Here is a 12048-nt window from a genome sequence, read left to right as displayed (position 1 = left end):
ACACACATATCTATTAATATGTACTTAATCATATAACACAGGTATTAGAATTAAAATTTATAAATAATTGAGAACCAAAGGTGCTATTGTCCAAACAAGATATTTATTCACTTATCCTAGATATAGCCTTTCGCTAATGCTATTTTAGTTATGGGCAAAATACTGATTGCTAGAGGACAATGGTCTTTTTCAAGCTTCAATTTTTGCTGACCAGAAGTCGCAAAATATTGATTGCTAGAGGACACAGGTCATTTTCAATCTTCCAATTTTGGGCTGTGATTTTTCTCTATCACTCATGATTTATATGCAGAAAGTTTATTTGAGTACTGACAGGTATTGCCATTATTCCACTAATTTTTGCTCCGATTTCACTCTAATATTTTCCATTATAACTATATTATATGGTTCATGAAATGATACAACAAGAAAAATCATGAGAAGTATAGCAGCTACGGTCAGACCTCTCTATAACGGCATCCGCGTATAATAGTATCTTTCTATAACGGCTAAGATTTTTTGGAACCGATCTTTTATGCTATATTTTACTTCTCTATAACGGCAACGACCAACTTTATGACAGTACGCTTTTTGTAAAATTATCCCCCATATAATAGCTATCTACTTTTTCGAGTAATATAGTAGCTAATTATCTTTATAAAAAATAGAATATATATGGTTACCAAAAAAAAGTGTATAGATTTTGATGAAATATTTAATTTGATACTTTAATATACTATATTTATGACGGAATATCAAATATGAATACATATTTGTAATCTAAGAACATCATTGTCTTCTGTAACTTTATTCAATATACATATGAATATCATTGTTTTATTACAATAAATAAAAGAGCTTCATGGAAAAATATTTAATTTGATATTTTAATATACTATATTTCTGTAGATTTAAAATGTGTGTCTTAGAGCTTAAAACTTTATACATTCAGTTATGAATTTATTAAAATTGTATTAACTTTCTTAAATGTTTAGTTAGTGAAGTATTCATATCTTGAGATTTAAATTTTAAATAATTTGTTATTTTTTACAACATTAAAAATAAAAAGCATAGGTTTTATGCATTTTTTTTTTTTTGCCTATATAAACCACACATTATTTTAATGGCAAATGCTGTTATAAGTGTATAGCAGCAACTCTCTATAAGAGTCATAAAATTTTAGACCCAACGATGCTGTTATAGAGGGGTTTGACTGTACATAAAAGGTTTGAATTCTTGACCAACTTTGTGCAAAAAATCTCATTCTCTCCGATTTTTAACTAGACTTTTATCCCCTCTTATCAAAAGGATCTGGTCATTGATAGGTAAGTTTATAAATGGAATATCCATTTTGCTATAAATTATAAAATTTCTTTTTGTTACACCATTCAATAAATCATCACCCACCAAGAAGGGAGGATCTATCATCGGGAGACCTCCTTTTAGCATACCTTTAATTAAGGATTTAAATAATATATATTGGCATTTTTTATTTTTATTTTGCATTATCAGTTTGATGCAGCAAGTTGCTTGTCTTATTTTTCAAGTATATGGTTCCACTTGTTGTGTATAGTTGCTTATATATAGTTAGTGCTATATTAGGTGACCTGATAATCTAAAATTCTTCTATATTGTCACTGAACGGAAATTATATAATCTTTAATCAAAAAAGAAAAGGAAAATTTTAAACCAAGATCCGTTTCATATATATAGAAGTATAAGACATTCAAGTGACTAGTATTATTTTGTGCAGTTGGACAACAAAATGACGCTCTTTCTGCATTTTTCTAGCCCTTCCTATTTTTCTTCTCCCTAAAGCCAGAAAGAGTGGCAAAAATAATCTACCACCAGGCGTTATAGGCCCCCCATTCATTGGAAATTTGCATCAATATGATAGTTTAACCTTTCATATCTATTTTTGGAACCCTTTCAAGAAATATGGAAAATATTCTCACTGAGGATTGCTTCTACTCCAATAGTTGTAGTTTCTTTAGCAAAGCTAGCAAAAGAAGTTACGAAGACACAAGATTTACTATTTTTGTAGTAAACCTTTTATTCTTGGCCGGCAAAAGTCGTCTTAAAATGATCATGACATTGTCTTTGCACCATTTTTTCTTTTTCTTAAAACCACCATTGGTGGGGATTAGGCATTTGCCCAATCTGTGTATTAATTGTAACAGAAATACATAGTCGGTATAACAACTATTGGAGGGAAATGAGAAAATTTGGTGTGCTTCATCTATTTAGTTTCAAGAAAGTGCAATTATCAACATTTTTACCGATGTAGAGAACAAAAATATGTGGTTTGGATAAAACATGGGTGGATCAACATGGGTTGAGATCTGACCTGTTCAAATTTGCTTGTGGTAAAATGATCAGTCGGGTTAGGTTAAATGACTGATCGTAATTCAATACGCCCTACACGACGCAACTCCCATCCTTTTGTATTTTCCTTTTTTATAAAAATAAGCTAATTTATTTTTCTTAAATTGTTAGCTTAAATTCTTTTATTTTTATTTTTATAAATCTCAATTTCCAAATTTGATTTTGTCTGTAAGTTTGTGTTTGGACTGTATTATGGCCCATCTGGTATACACTATTTGATTGTTCAACCAAATAGTTTAGCATGTTATTTCAAATTTAACATGTTAAGTAAAGTCAAACAAACGGGTCAAACACACAACCTGTTTAAACTTAGTTGGGGCGATTACTAAAAGATGGATTGATTTTGCCATCTCTAATATGTAACACTAATGTGTTAACTATTATCTTGAGAATTTTTCATGCATTGGCAATTTTTATCTTCTTCCACATCAATTTTTGTGTAGCATGTATTAATTGCTGGATCAGACACTAGCGCAGCTGCAGTAATATGGGCAATGACATGCTTGATTAAGAATCCAAAAGTCAGGAAGAAAATCCAAAAAAATATCAGAAAAGTAATTGAAACCAAAAACATTGTGAATGAAAAATACTAATCCTTGTCAAAGGACAATTTTACTCCTTTACTCAGTATTTTTTGTGATAAATTATTCTCGTTCTTCAATCTCTTTAATGGTCTTCTCTTGGTAAATCAAGAACGCTCCTTCCGTTTCTCTCAACGAGCAAACAACACCTAAGACCTTTTCTTCCACACTATTATCCATTTTGCATTAAAGTTTAGATTGAGATCATGTCATATATTTCTTAGATTTTCTTTCCATAAATAAGACAAAGAAAAGGACAAATAAGAAGATAACGATGATAATTCGACTTTTGGAATTATTCAAAGTATATAACAATGAGGAAAAAAAAGGGTGGGACTTTGAAAGTTTAATTCGAAGACAAGGACCAAAATAGTCCCTCAGCAAGAATATATTAGTTACTGATATTTTGCATTGAAACTTTGAGATGTTTTTTCTTTATCTTTTTTCTACAAAAAGATTTTTTTTGGTTTTTCAAGCGACTTCCTCTTTTTTTTTTTTTTTTTTTTTTTTTTTTAAGTTAATTCGTCCACTTCTAGGAGTAGATGTCTTTTCGTAAATAACTCGGAAACACTTTACAGAAAATAGGAGTGAAAATTCCCAGCACCTATTTAAATTGAAACAGGCCCTAATCTATGGGTCAAGTAGGATTTTTAATAAGCTTTCAAAAAATAGAGCAGGATCCCGCTCACAGCAACTAATCCCCTCTCAAGGTACATCAAAAGTATAGGTTCTATGTTGGGATTTGATAAAGTGTGAATGGGTGAAAGACCCACTAGAATGTGCAACAAGGGCACCAAACGGTGCCTTTCTCACAAGGAACCTTTTCAATACACTGATTCGTTGGTTATATAAGTTGAAATTTTGCTTTAGATTTTTAATTCACCGAAGCATCAAAACATCGAAAATTTGAAATTCTGAAATTCCTTTTTTTCTTTCTCTGTGCATTGTTTTCAAATAAAACGCAAGTGTCATGCGATTTGCTGCTGACAGTTGAGTTCACTGATGTTCTGCAATTTTCATAGCCACTATTGCAGAATAGTTTTTCTGTTCTAATTAGCGCGTATTAATTTCAATAATTATGTATCTCAATTAGAGGTGTTGGGTTCGTGTCCTGAACACAAAAGAATTTTATAGGTAGCGCTTCCCTTTAAAACGAGCCTTACACAGCGCAAATGTGGACTATTGGGAGCACCAGTGCTGATACCTAACATTGAAGGAAAAACTAGAAAGAAACAAAACCTTAATTTGTCATTGGAAATTTCTTGTTGCAATTGAGAAGAAAATATCGAAAAGTTAAGTGTTTGCAGAGGTCCAGGGGGAAAGTAGCATTAGACTTGATTTGAGGGATAGGTACTGTCATTAGCTCACTAATAGTGTTCCCACTTCACTTCCATTTTTCCATTTTGTAACAATATTATATGGTTCGTATGAAATGGTCCAACTAGAAAAACAAAACATGAAAATCAATTACGTAAAAGGTTAGAATTCTTGAATGGGGTGAAAAGCATCAAGTATCTACCCTCTCCAACTTTATACTAAAAAACCTAACTCGCTGTCGCTTCCCAAAATATCAAACTATAATCAAGTTTTAGTAAATAAAAAAAGTATTTTAGTCATATCTTCTATGTAAAAGGATAAAGACACACATATCTATTAATATGTACTTAATCATATAACACAGATATTAGAATTAAAATTTATAAATAATTGAGAACCAAAGGTGCTATTATCCAAACAAGATATTTATTCACTTATCCTATATATGGCCTTTCGCTAATGCTATTTTAGTTATGGGCAAAATATTGATTGCTAGAGGACAATGGTCTTTTTCAAGCTTCAATTTTTGCTGACTAAAAATCGAAAAATATTGATTGCTAGAGGACAGAGGTCATTTTCAAGCTTCCAATTCTGGGCTATGATTTTTCTCTATCACTCGTGATTTATATGCACAAAGTTTATTTGAGTACTGATAGGTAGAGCTGTCAATATAGGCTTGGCCCGTGAGGCCGACCCAACCCTTAATTTAAGGAGGATTGGGCTAAAATTTCTTTGGCCCATATAGAAGTGAGGCTCAAAAGCCCAGCTTCTCTCGGCCCGCCGGCCTCAAGGGTTGAGGTGAGGTCAGCCCTTGAGGCTAGAAAATAATAATAAATTAATTCATTTAAAAAAAATATAAGTAAATTAAACAAAAAGATAAAAAGTAATGAGGAAAAAAAAATGTACTTAGTACTAAGTAGTAATTAAAAACTGGAGTAATAATTTTTAGTCTTAGAATTTATATTATGTTTAATTTCTTTTGAACGTAATCTGAATTAGTGATTAAAAATAATAATTTATGTTTGTTCTCTTGAATTTTTTCTTCTATGATACGAATTTGCGCAAGAATGGGTGGTAGAAGATTCTATTTCACATTGCAAAAGTTTCTTCTATTTCATACCGCAAAACTTTCATGTTCAAATTGTACCAAAAATCACTTAGAAAATATTATTTTAGAAGATAAAAAAATTTAAAGGGCTGGCCCACAACCCCCCGGGGCTGGGTTGGGCTGTCATTTTGCAGACCCTTCAATTAAAAGGGTCAGCCCGTCCTAGCCCATTTAATTCTTTGGCCCTTTAGGGCTGGGTTGGGTTGAGCTGGGCCTGTCCATTTTGACACCTCTACCGACAGGTATTGCCATTATTCCACTAATATTTGCTCCGATTTCACTCTAATATTTTCCATTATAACTATATTATATGGTTCATGAAATGATACAACAAGAAAAATCATGAGAAGTATAGCATCTACATAAAAGGTTTGAATTTTTGACCAACTTTGTGCAAAAAATCTCATTCTCTCCGATTTTTAACTACAAACTTTTATCCCCTCTTATCAAAAGGGTCTGGTCATTGATAGGTAAGTTTATAAATGGAATATCCATTTTGCTATAAATTATAAAATTTCTTTTTGTTACACCATTCAATAAATCATCACCCACCAATAAGGGAGGATCTATCATCGGGAGACCACCTTTTAGCATACCTTTAATTAAGGATTTAAATAATATATATTGGTAGTTTTTTTTTTTTTTTTTTTTTTGCATTATTAGTTTGATGCAGCAAGTTGCTTGTCTTATTTTTCAAGTATATGGTTCCACTTGTTGTGTATAGTTGCTTATATATAGTTAGTATATATTAGGTGACCTGATAATCTAAAATTCTTCTATATTGTCACTGAACAGAAATTATATAATCTTTAATCAAAAAAGAAAAGGAAAATTTTAAACCAAGATCCTTTTCATATATATAGGAGTATAAGACATTCAAGTGACTAGTATTATTTGTGCAGTTGGACAACAAAATGACGCTCTTTCTGCATTTTTCTAGCCCTTCCTATTTTTCTTCTTCCTAAAGCCAGAAAGAGTGGCAAAAATAATCTACCACCAGGCGTTATAGGCCCCCCATTCATTGGAAATTTGCATCAATATGATAGTTTAACCTTTCATATCTATTTTTGGAACCCTTCCAAGAAATATGGAAAATATTCTCACTGAGGATTGCTTCTACTCCAATAGTTGTAGCTTCTTTAGCAAAGTTAGCAAAAGAAGTTACGAAGACACAAGATTTACTATTTTTGTAGTAAACCTTTTATTCTTGGCCGGCAAAAGTCGTCTTACAATGATCATGACATTGTCTTTGCACCTTTTTTTCTTTTTCTTAAGAAATTATTTGTCGCTTTTTTATTTTACACGTGTCTTAAGAAATATTAATTAGGAGGCAGTCTTGACTACTTTACCCTTATTTATATCTAAATTATAATTTATCTTCATTAAATGTTGACTCTTATATATGCATGTCATCTCCATTAATAACAAAATTTTACTAAGGGTAAAATGGAAAAAAAATTAATTAATTTTGTCTTGAACTTCTACAACGATAAATAATTTGAGACAACTATTTTTAATAGGCATGGCAAATAATTTGAGACGGAGGGAGTAATAGCAATTTGTTTATTGTACAAAGTGATTAAATGTTTAGCTAAAGGCATAAAAGTTATTGTTCAGTTTCATTGACGTGGGATATTGCTCATTGAATTAAACTAAAATTGCTCATTGAATTCATTAACATAGGATGAGTTAAGTCATGTACATCTACACGATTTGAAAAAAGATTTTTTCGCAAATCTTGTAGTGGTATATGATTTGCCCTTTAATTTCTTTTTAAAAAAATTTCACGGACGAAAAGACGGAAGCAGTTAAAAAATGGATAAATCGTATAGGACTACACGATTAACCCATTTTAATTTATTGCGTAGGCCACAATCCCTTTTGGAGATTTTGGTCCAAATTTGTGCCATTTAGGCTCCAGACTCCTTCACATTTGATGTGTAATAGACTTATAGGTGAGACAAATATATTGAAAACGTGAAAGTGTCTATTGCTAGAGGACAAGGTCAATTTTCAAGCCTTAATTTTCGCGGCCAATTTTTTTTTTTTTACCCTATCTTTATAGCGTGTATCAATTTCAAAAATTATGTATCTCAATTAGAGGTGTTGGAAACTAGAAAAAACAAAATCCTTAATTTGTTATTGAAAATTTCTTGTTGCAATCGAGAAGAAAACATCGAAAAAGTTAAGGATTTGCAGAGGTCGAGGGAGAAAGTTGCATTAAACTTGATTTGGGTGATAGGAACTGTCATTAGCTCACTAATATTTTTTCCACTTCACTTCCATTTTTCCATTTTGTAACTCTATTATATGGTTAGTACGAAATGGTCCAGCTAGAAAAACAAAACAGGAAAATCAATTACGTATAAGGTTAGAATTCTTGAATGGGGTGAAAAGCATCAAGTATTACTAAATTAGTCAGCTTGTCATTTTTTCATTAAGATAAAAAGATTTGTCGTCAAAACCGAAGCAAGATAAGCGAGATAAGTGTAATTTCTTAAGCTAATAAGATTGGTTATAGTTACGAAGTGAAATTTAAGAGGAAGTCTCCAAGATTTTCCTTATATTTTATGTGACGAGACAACTATTGCACTGCGTGGGTGTATTCAGAATGGAGGAAAATATTTTTCATATTATTTTTGAATTTTTTCATGTTTGATTGGTCAACATATTTTGAAAAATATTTTCTTTAGGAAAATAAGTACCTTAAAAACTAGAAAAATAACTTCCCTAGTGAGAGTAGGAAAAACAACTGGCATTCCACACTAATCGTCTCCTTCCCCCTCCCGCCCCCATCCCACCCCAACTCCTTCCTCCACACAATAATAGTTACCTAAATTATATATAAATGTTCTAACTGGGAGAATAGCTGCTTACTTACCACAAGAAAGTAAGAAAACTACATAAGTGAAAAATATTTTTCCTCGTACCAAACACACTCAAGTTGTATGAAGATTATACTCTTTAATTAATTGAACTAAAAACAAAAGGGAAAAGTTTAACGTAAGATCCAATAATATTGGAAAATTGTTTTCCTTGTACCAAACACACCCAAATTGTATGAAAATTATACTATTTAATTGAAAAATAAAAAAAAAGAAGGAAAAGGTTCAGCATAAGATCCACCTATATAAGACATATCAAGTGACTAGGCAATTAGACACAGAAAATGATGCTCTTTCTACTCGTAACCCTACCTATCATTCTCATTTTCCTTCTTCCTAAAGCCAGAAAGGGTGGAAGAAACACACTGCCACCAGGTCCTGTTGGTCTACCATTCATTGGAAATTTGCATCAATATGATACTTTAACCCCTCATATCTATTTTTGGAAACTTTCAAAGAAATATGGAGAAATCTTCTCATTGAAACTTGCTTCTGCTCAAATGGTTGTAGTTTCTTCAAAAAACTTAGCCAAAGAAGTACTCAAGACACAAGATTTAATATATTGTAGTAGACCTTCTATTCTCAGTCAGCAAAAATTATCTTATAATGGTCGTGACATAGTCTTTTCACCTTATAATGACTATTGGAGAGAAATGAGAAAATTTTGTGTGCTTCATCTATTTAGTCTCAAGAAAGTACAATTATATAGTCCAATTCGTGAAGATGAAGTATCAAGAATGATCAAGAAAATATTTCAACAAGCTGCCACTTCACAAATAATAAATTTGAGCAATTCAATGATTTCACTAACTAGTACGATTATCTGCAGAGTTGCTTTTGGTGTTAGGTTTGATGAAGAAGCACATGAAAGAAAGAGATTTGATTATCTTTTGGCTGAAGCACAAGCTTTGGTGGCTAGCCTTTTTGTGTCTGACTTTTTTCCTTCTTTAAGTTGGATTGATAAACTTACTGGATTGACAAATAGACTTGAGAGGAATTTCAAGAACTTGGATGAGTTTTATGAAGTACTTATTGAGCAGCATCAGGATCCCAATAGGCCAAAATCCATGGAAGGAGATATTGTTGATCTTTTGCTTCAATTGAAGAAAGAGAAATCAACACCAATTAATCTCACTTTGGAAGACATAAAAGGACTTCTAATGGTAATTTCCCATGTCTTAAACCGACCTATTTGACATGCACCTGCGTGCGCACCCTCCTCCTCCCCCCGCCACGCCCCAGACCACCAGCCGAGTGAAAATAGGTTGGGTTAAGATAGATAGGTCAAACGACGGTCATAACTCGACCTCAACATGACACGAACTCCCTTCTCTTTTTATGTTTCTTTTTTTAAAATAATCTGACAACTCTTTTTTTAAATTATTAGCTATATTATTTCAGATTTTCAATTATCTTCAAATTTAATTTTGTATATTTAAGGTTGGACTGCAATTTGACTCACTGGGTTGCACTAACCCAATATCTTTATGGGTCATTTCGAATTTAATGTCTTGCATCAAGGTCAATGAATGAGCCAATTCAAATTTTGTTGGGTGGATTATTAAAAAATAGATCGATTTTTCCACCTTCATTATACATGTAATAAGAAGCACAATTGTGTTTATTATTGCCTTGAGAATTTCTCGTGAATTTACAATTTTTATCTTTTCCTTGTCATTTTTTTTTGTTTGTGTAGAATGTATTAATTGCTGGATCAGACACTAGTGCAGCTGCAATAGTATGGGCAATGACAGCTTTGATGAAGAATCCAAAAGTCATGAAGAAAGTTCAAGAAGAAATCAGAACTTCAATTGGGAACAAAGGCATTGTGAATGAAGATGATATCCAAAATATGTCTTATCTGAAAGCAGTTATAAAAGAGACATTTAGATTGTATCCACCGGTTCCACTGCTAGTGCCAAGAGTATCAATGGATAAATCCACACTAGAAGGGTATGAAATTCAGCCAGGAACAATAATTCATGTTAACTCATGGGCAATTGCAAGAGATCCTGAAATATGGGAAAATCCAGAAGAATTTATACCTGAGAGATTCTTGAATAATGATATTGATTTCAAGGGACAAGACTATGAGCTAATTCCTTTTGGAGCAGGACGAAGAGGGTGCCCAGGAATTACACTTGGGGTTGCTTCCACAGAACTTGCATTGTCAAATCTTCTTTACGCATTTGACTGGGAGTTACCTTGTGGGATGAAAAAAGAGGATATTGACACAAATGTTAGGCCTGGAATTACGATGCATAAGAAAAATGAGCTTTTCCTTATCCCTAAAAGTTATTTCTAGATTACAGTCAAACGTGAATCTAAGGTGAGTTTTGTGAAATAAGCTGAAATACATCATCGCTTTCGGCTCTATTTATGTATACATATCTAAAATATTATGAAATGCATATAATAAATGACCCTCTCGCTAAACCCAGTAACAACTTTAAATCTTGAAATCACATTTCCCCATTCGTCCGTTTCGATATACTTTTTATAATACGTTGAACTTATATTTCAGTAGTTAGGACTTTCTTTAGTCCTCTACTATTCTGTTCGTTTGACAATATCCAGTTGAGCTTAGTTAGGCTGGTGTATTAGTTTTATAGTTGGGAAGATCATTAGCATAGTTATTAGAAAAAGTTCGTATCAGATAAAAGACGACCCTATCTATACTTTGAATAATGAGATGAATATATATAATTCTTTAAAACTTTTAAGGACAATATTATTTATGAAATAACTATCCTTAAGGCGAAATTGTTATGCTTCTCTTTCGAGATGTCTAGCAGTGTTGACTCGTTCCAAGACCAAAAGCGTATAAGGATTGTTGTGTTTCTCGTGGAGTTATAAATGGAAGTTATCGTTCATATAACTCCCAGCTTTCTTTTTCAAGGATGAAAGTATGAAAGAATCAATATCAAATATAGAATTCATGTTGTATACGATCTTTATTGCCTTGAGGTGGGCCCGTAAATACTAACTCTAATTTCTTGTTTTTGTAGTTTTGCTCTGGAAATCTAGGCCCGATGAATCTGCTTGCCCATATGCCCACATTGGTAGAAGCACACCTTCTTGGTTTGAGTTGGGGTCATTTGCACTTTTGTCTCTACTTTGTGCTGGTCTTTAATTTTTATCCTTCAAATGGATTGGTCTTTATTTTTTGTCCTTCAAACTCGAATTTATGCTTCAAACTCGAATTTTTTGTCTTTAATTCTGTAAGTTTAATTGTACTTGTTATTATTTAAGTTTGAACTATGTATGTAGTTGTACAAAAAAGTAACGTGTATACACATATCAGACACTCTGACATATATATTATCATATGCATGTGAGAATAAATGTTATTAGAGCTAAATGATGAATGTTATATGTTATGGATATATAACGTCAGCCGAATATAATATTTCGCATAATAATTTTTCCCCTACTGTAAATTAATTTAAATGTGAAAAAAAACATAAAACATCTAATATACTAATAAATATTATAATTACATTGAGGCTAAACTTAAATTATTTTCTACATTGAATGAAATCTTTAATATGATAATTACATCAAAGCTAATCACTTGAGGAGCATTGAGATAGAGGGAAACACAAAAGGTTTGGAGCAGCCATAAATACTGAAACTGTTAATGTAATGCTTTACAATATCTAATCACGTTCAGGAGCAGTAGGCATGGTTTGGAAAAGTAATAAATAATGAAACTGGCAATTAAGGTCTTTACAATAATGCCATCATTAAACCCATTTGACTGTTCAAAGCCATT

At 32.0% G+C, this 12048-nt stretch overlaps 1 protein-coding gene across 1 annotated transcript; it reads left to right on the top strand.

Annotated features, from left to right (window-relative positions):
• The first annotated feature begins 8531 nt into the window (after positions 1-8531).
• Positions 8532-11573, top strand: LOC132610159 (5-OH-xanthotoxin synthase-like). Its single transcript, XM_060324447.1, has 3 exons — positions 8532-9436; positions 9970-10602; positions 11282-11573. Exons 1-2 carry the CDS (start codon positions 8558-8560, stop codon positions 10576-10578), a joined length of 1488 nt encoding a protein of 495 aa, XP_060180430.1. The 5' UTR covers positions 8532-8557; the 3' UTR covers positions 10579-10602; positions 11282-11573.
• The last annotated feature ends 475 nt before the right edge of the window (positions 11574-12048 follow it).

The sequence above is a fragment of the Lycium barbarum genome, chromosome 9 (assembly GCF_019175385.1).
Source record: "Lycium barbarum isolate Lr01 chromosome 9, ASM1917538v2, whole genome shotgun sequence".
In the NCBI taxonomy this organism is placed as follows: Eukaryota; Viridiplantae; Streptophyta; class Magnoliopsida; order Solanales; family Solanaceae; genus Lycium; species Lycium barbarum.
Note: the sequence above shows the minus strand (reverse complement) of the source record. Positions and strands in the feature narration are given on the sequence as shown.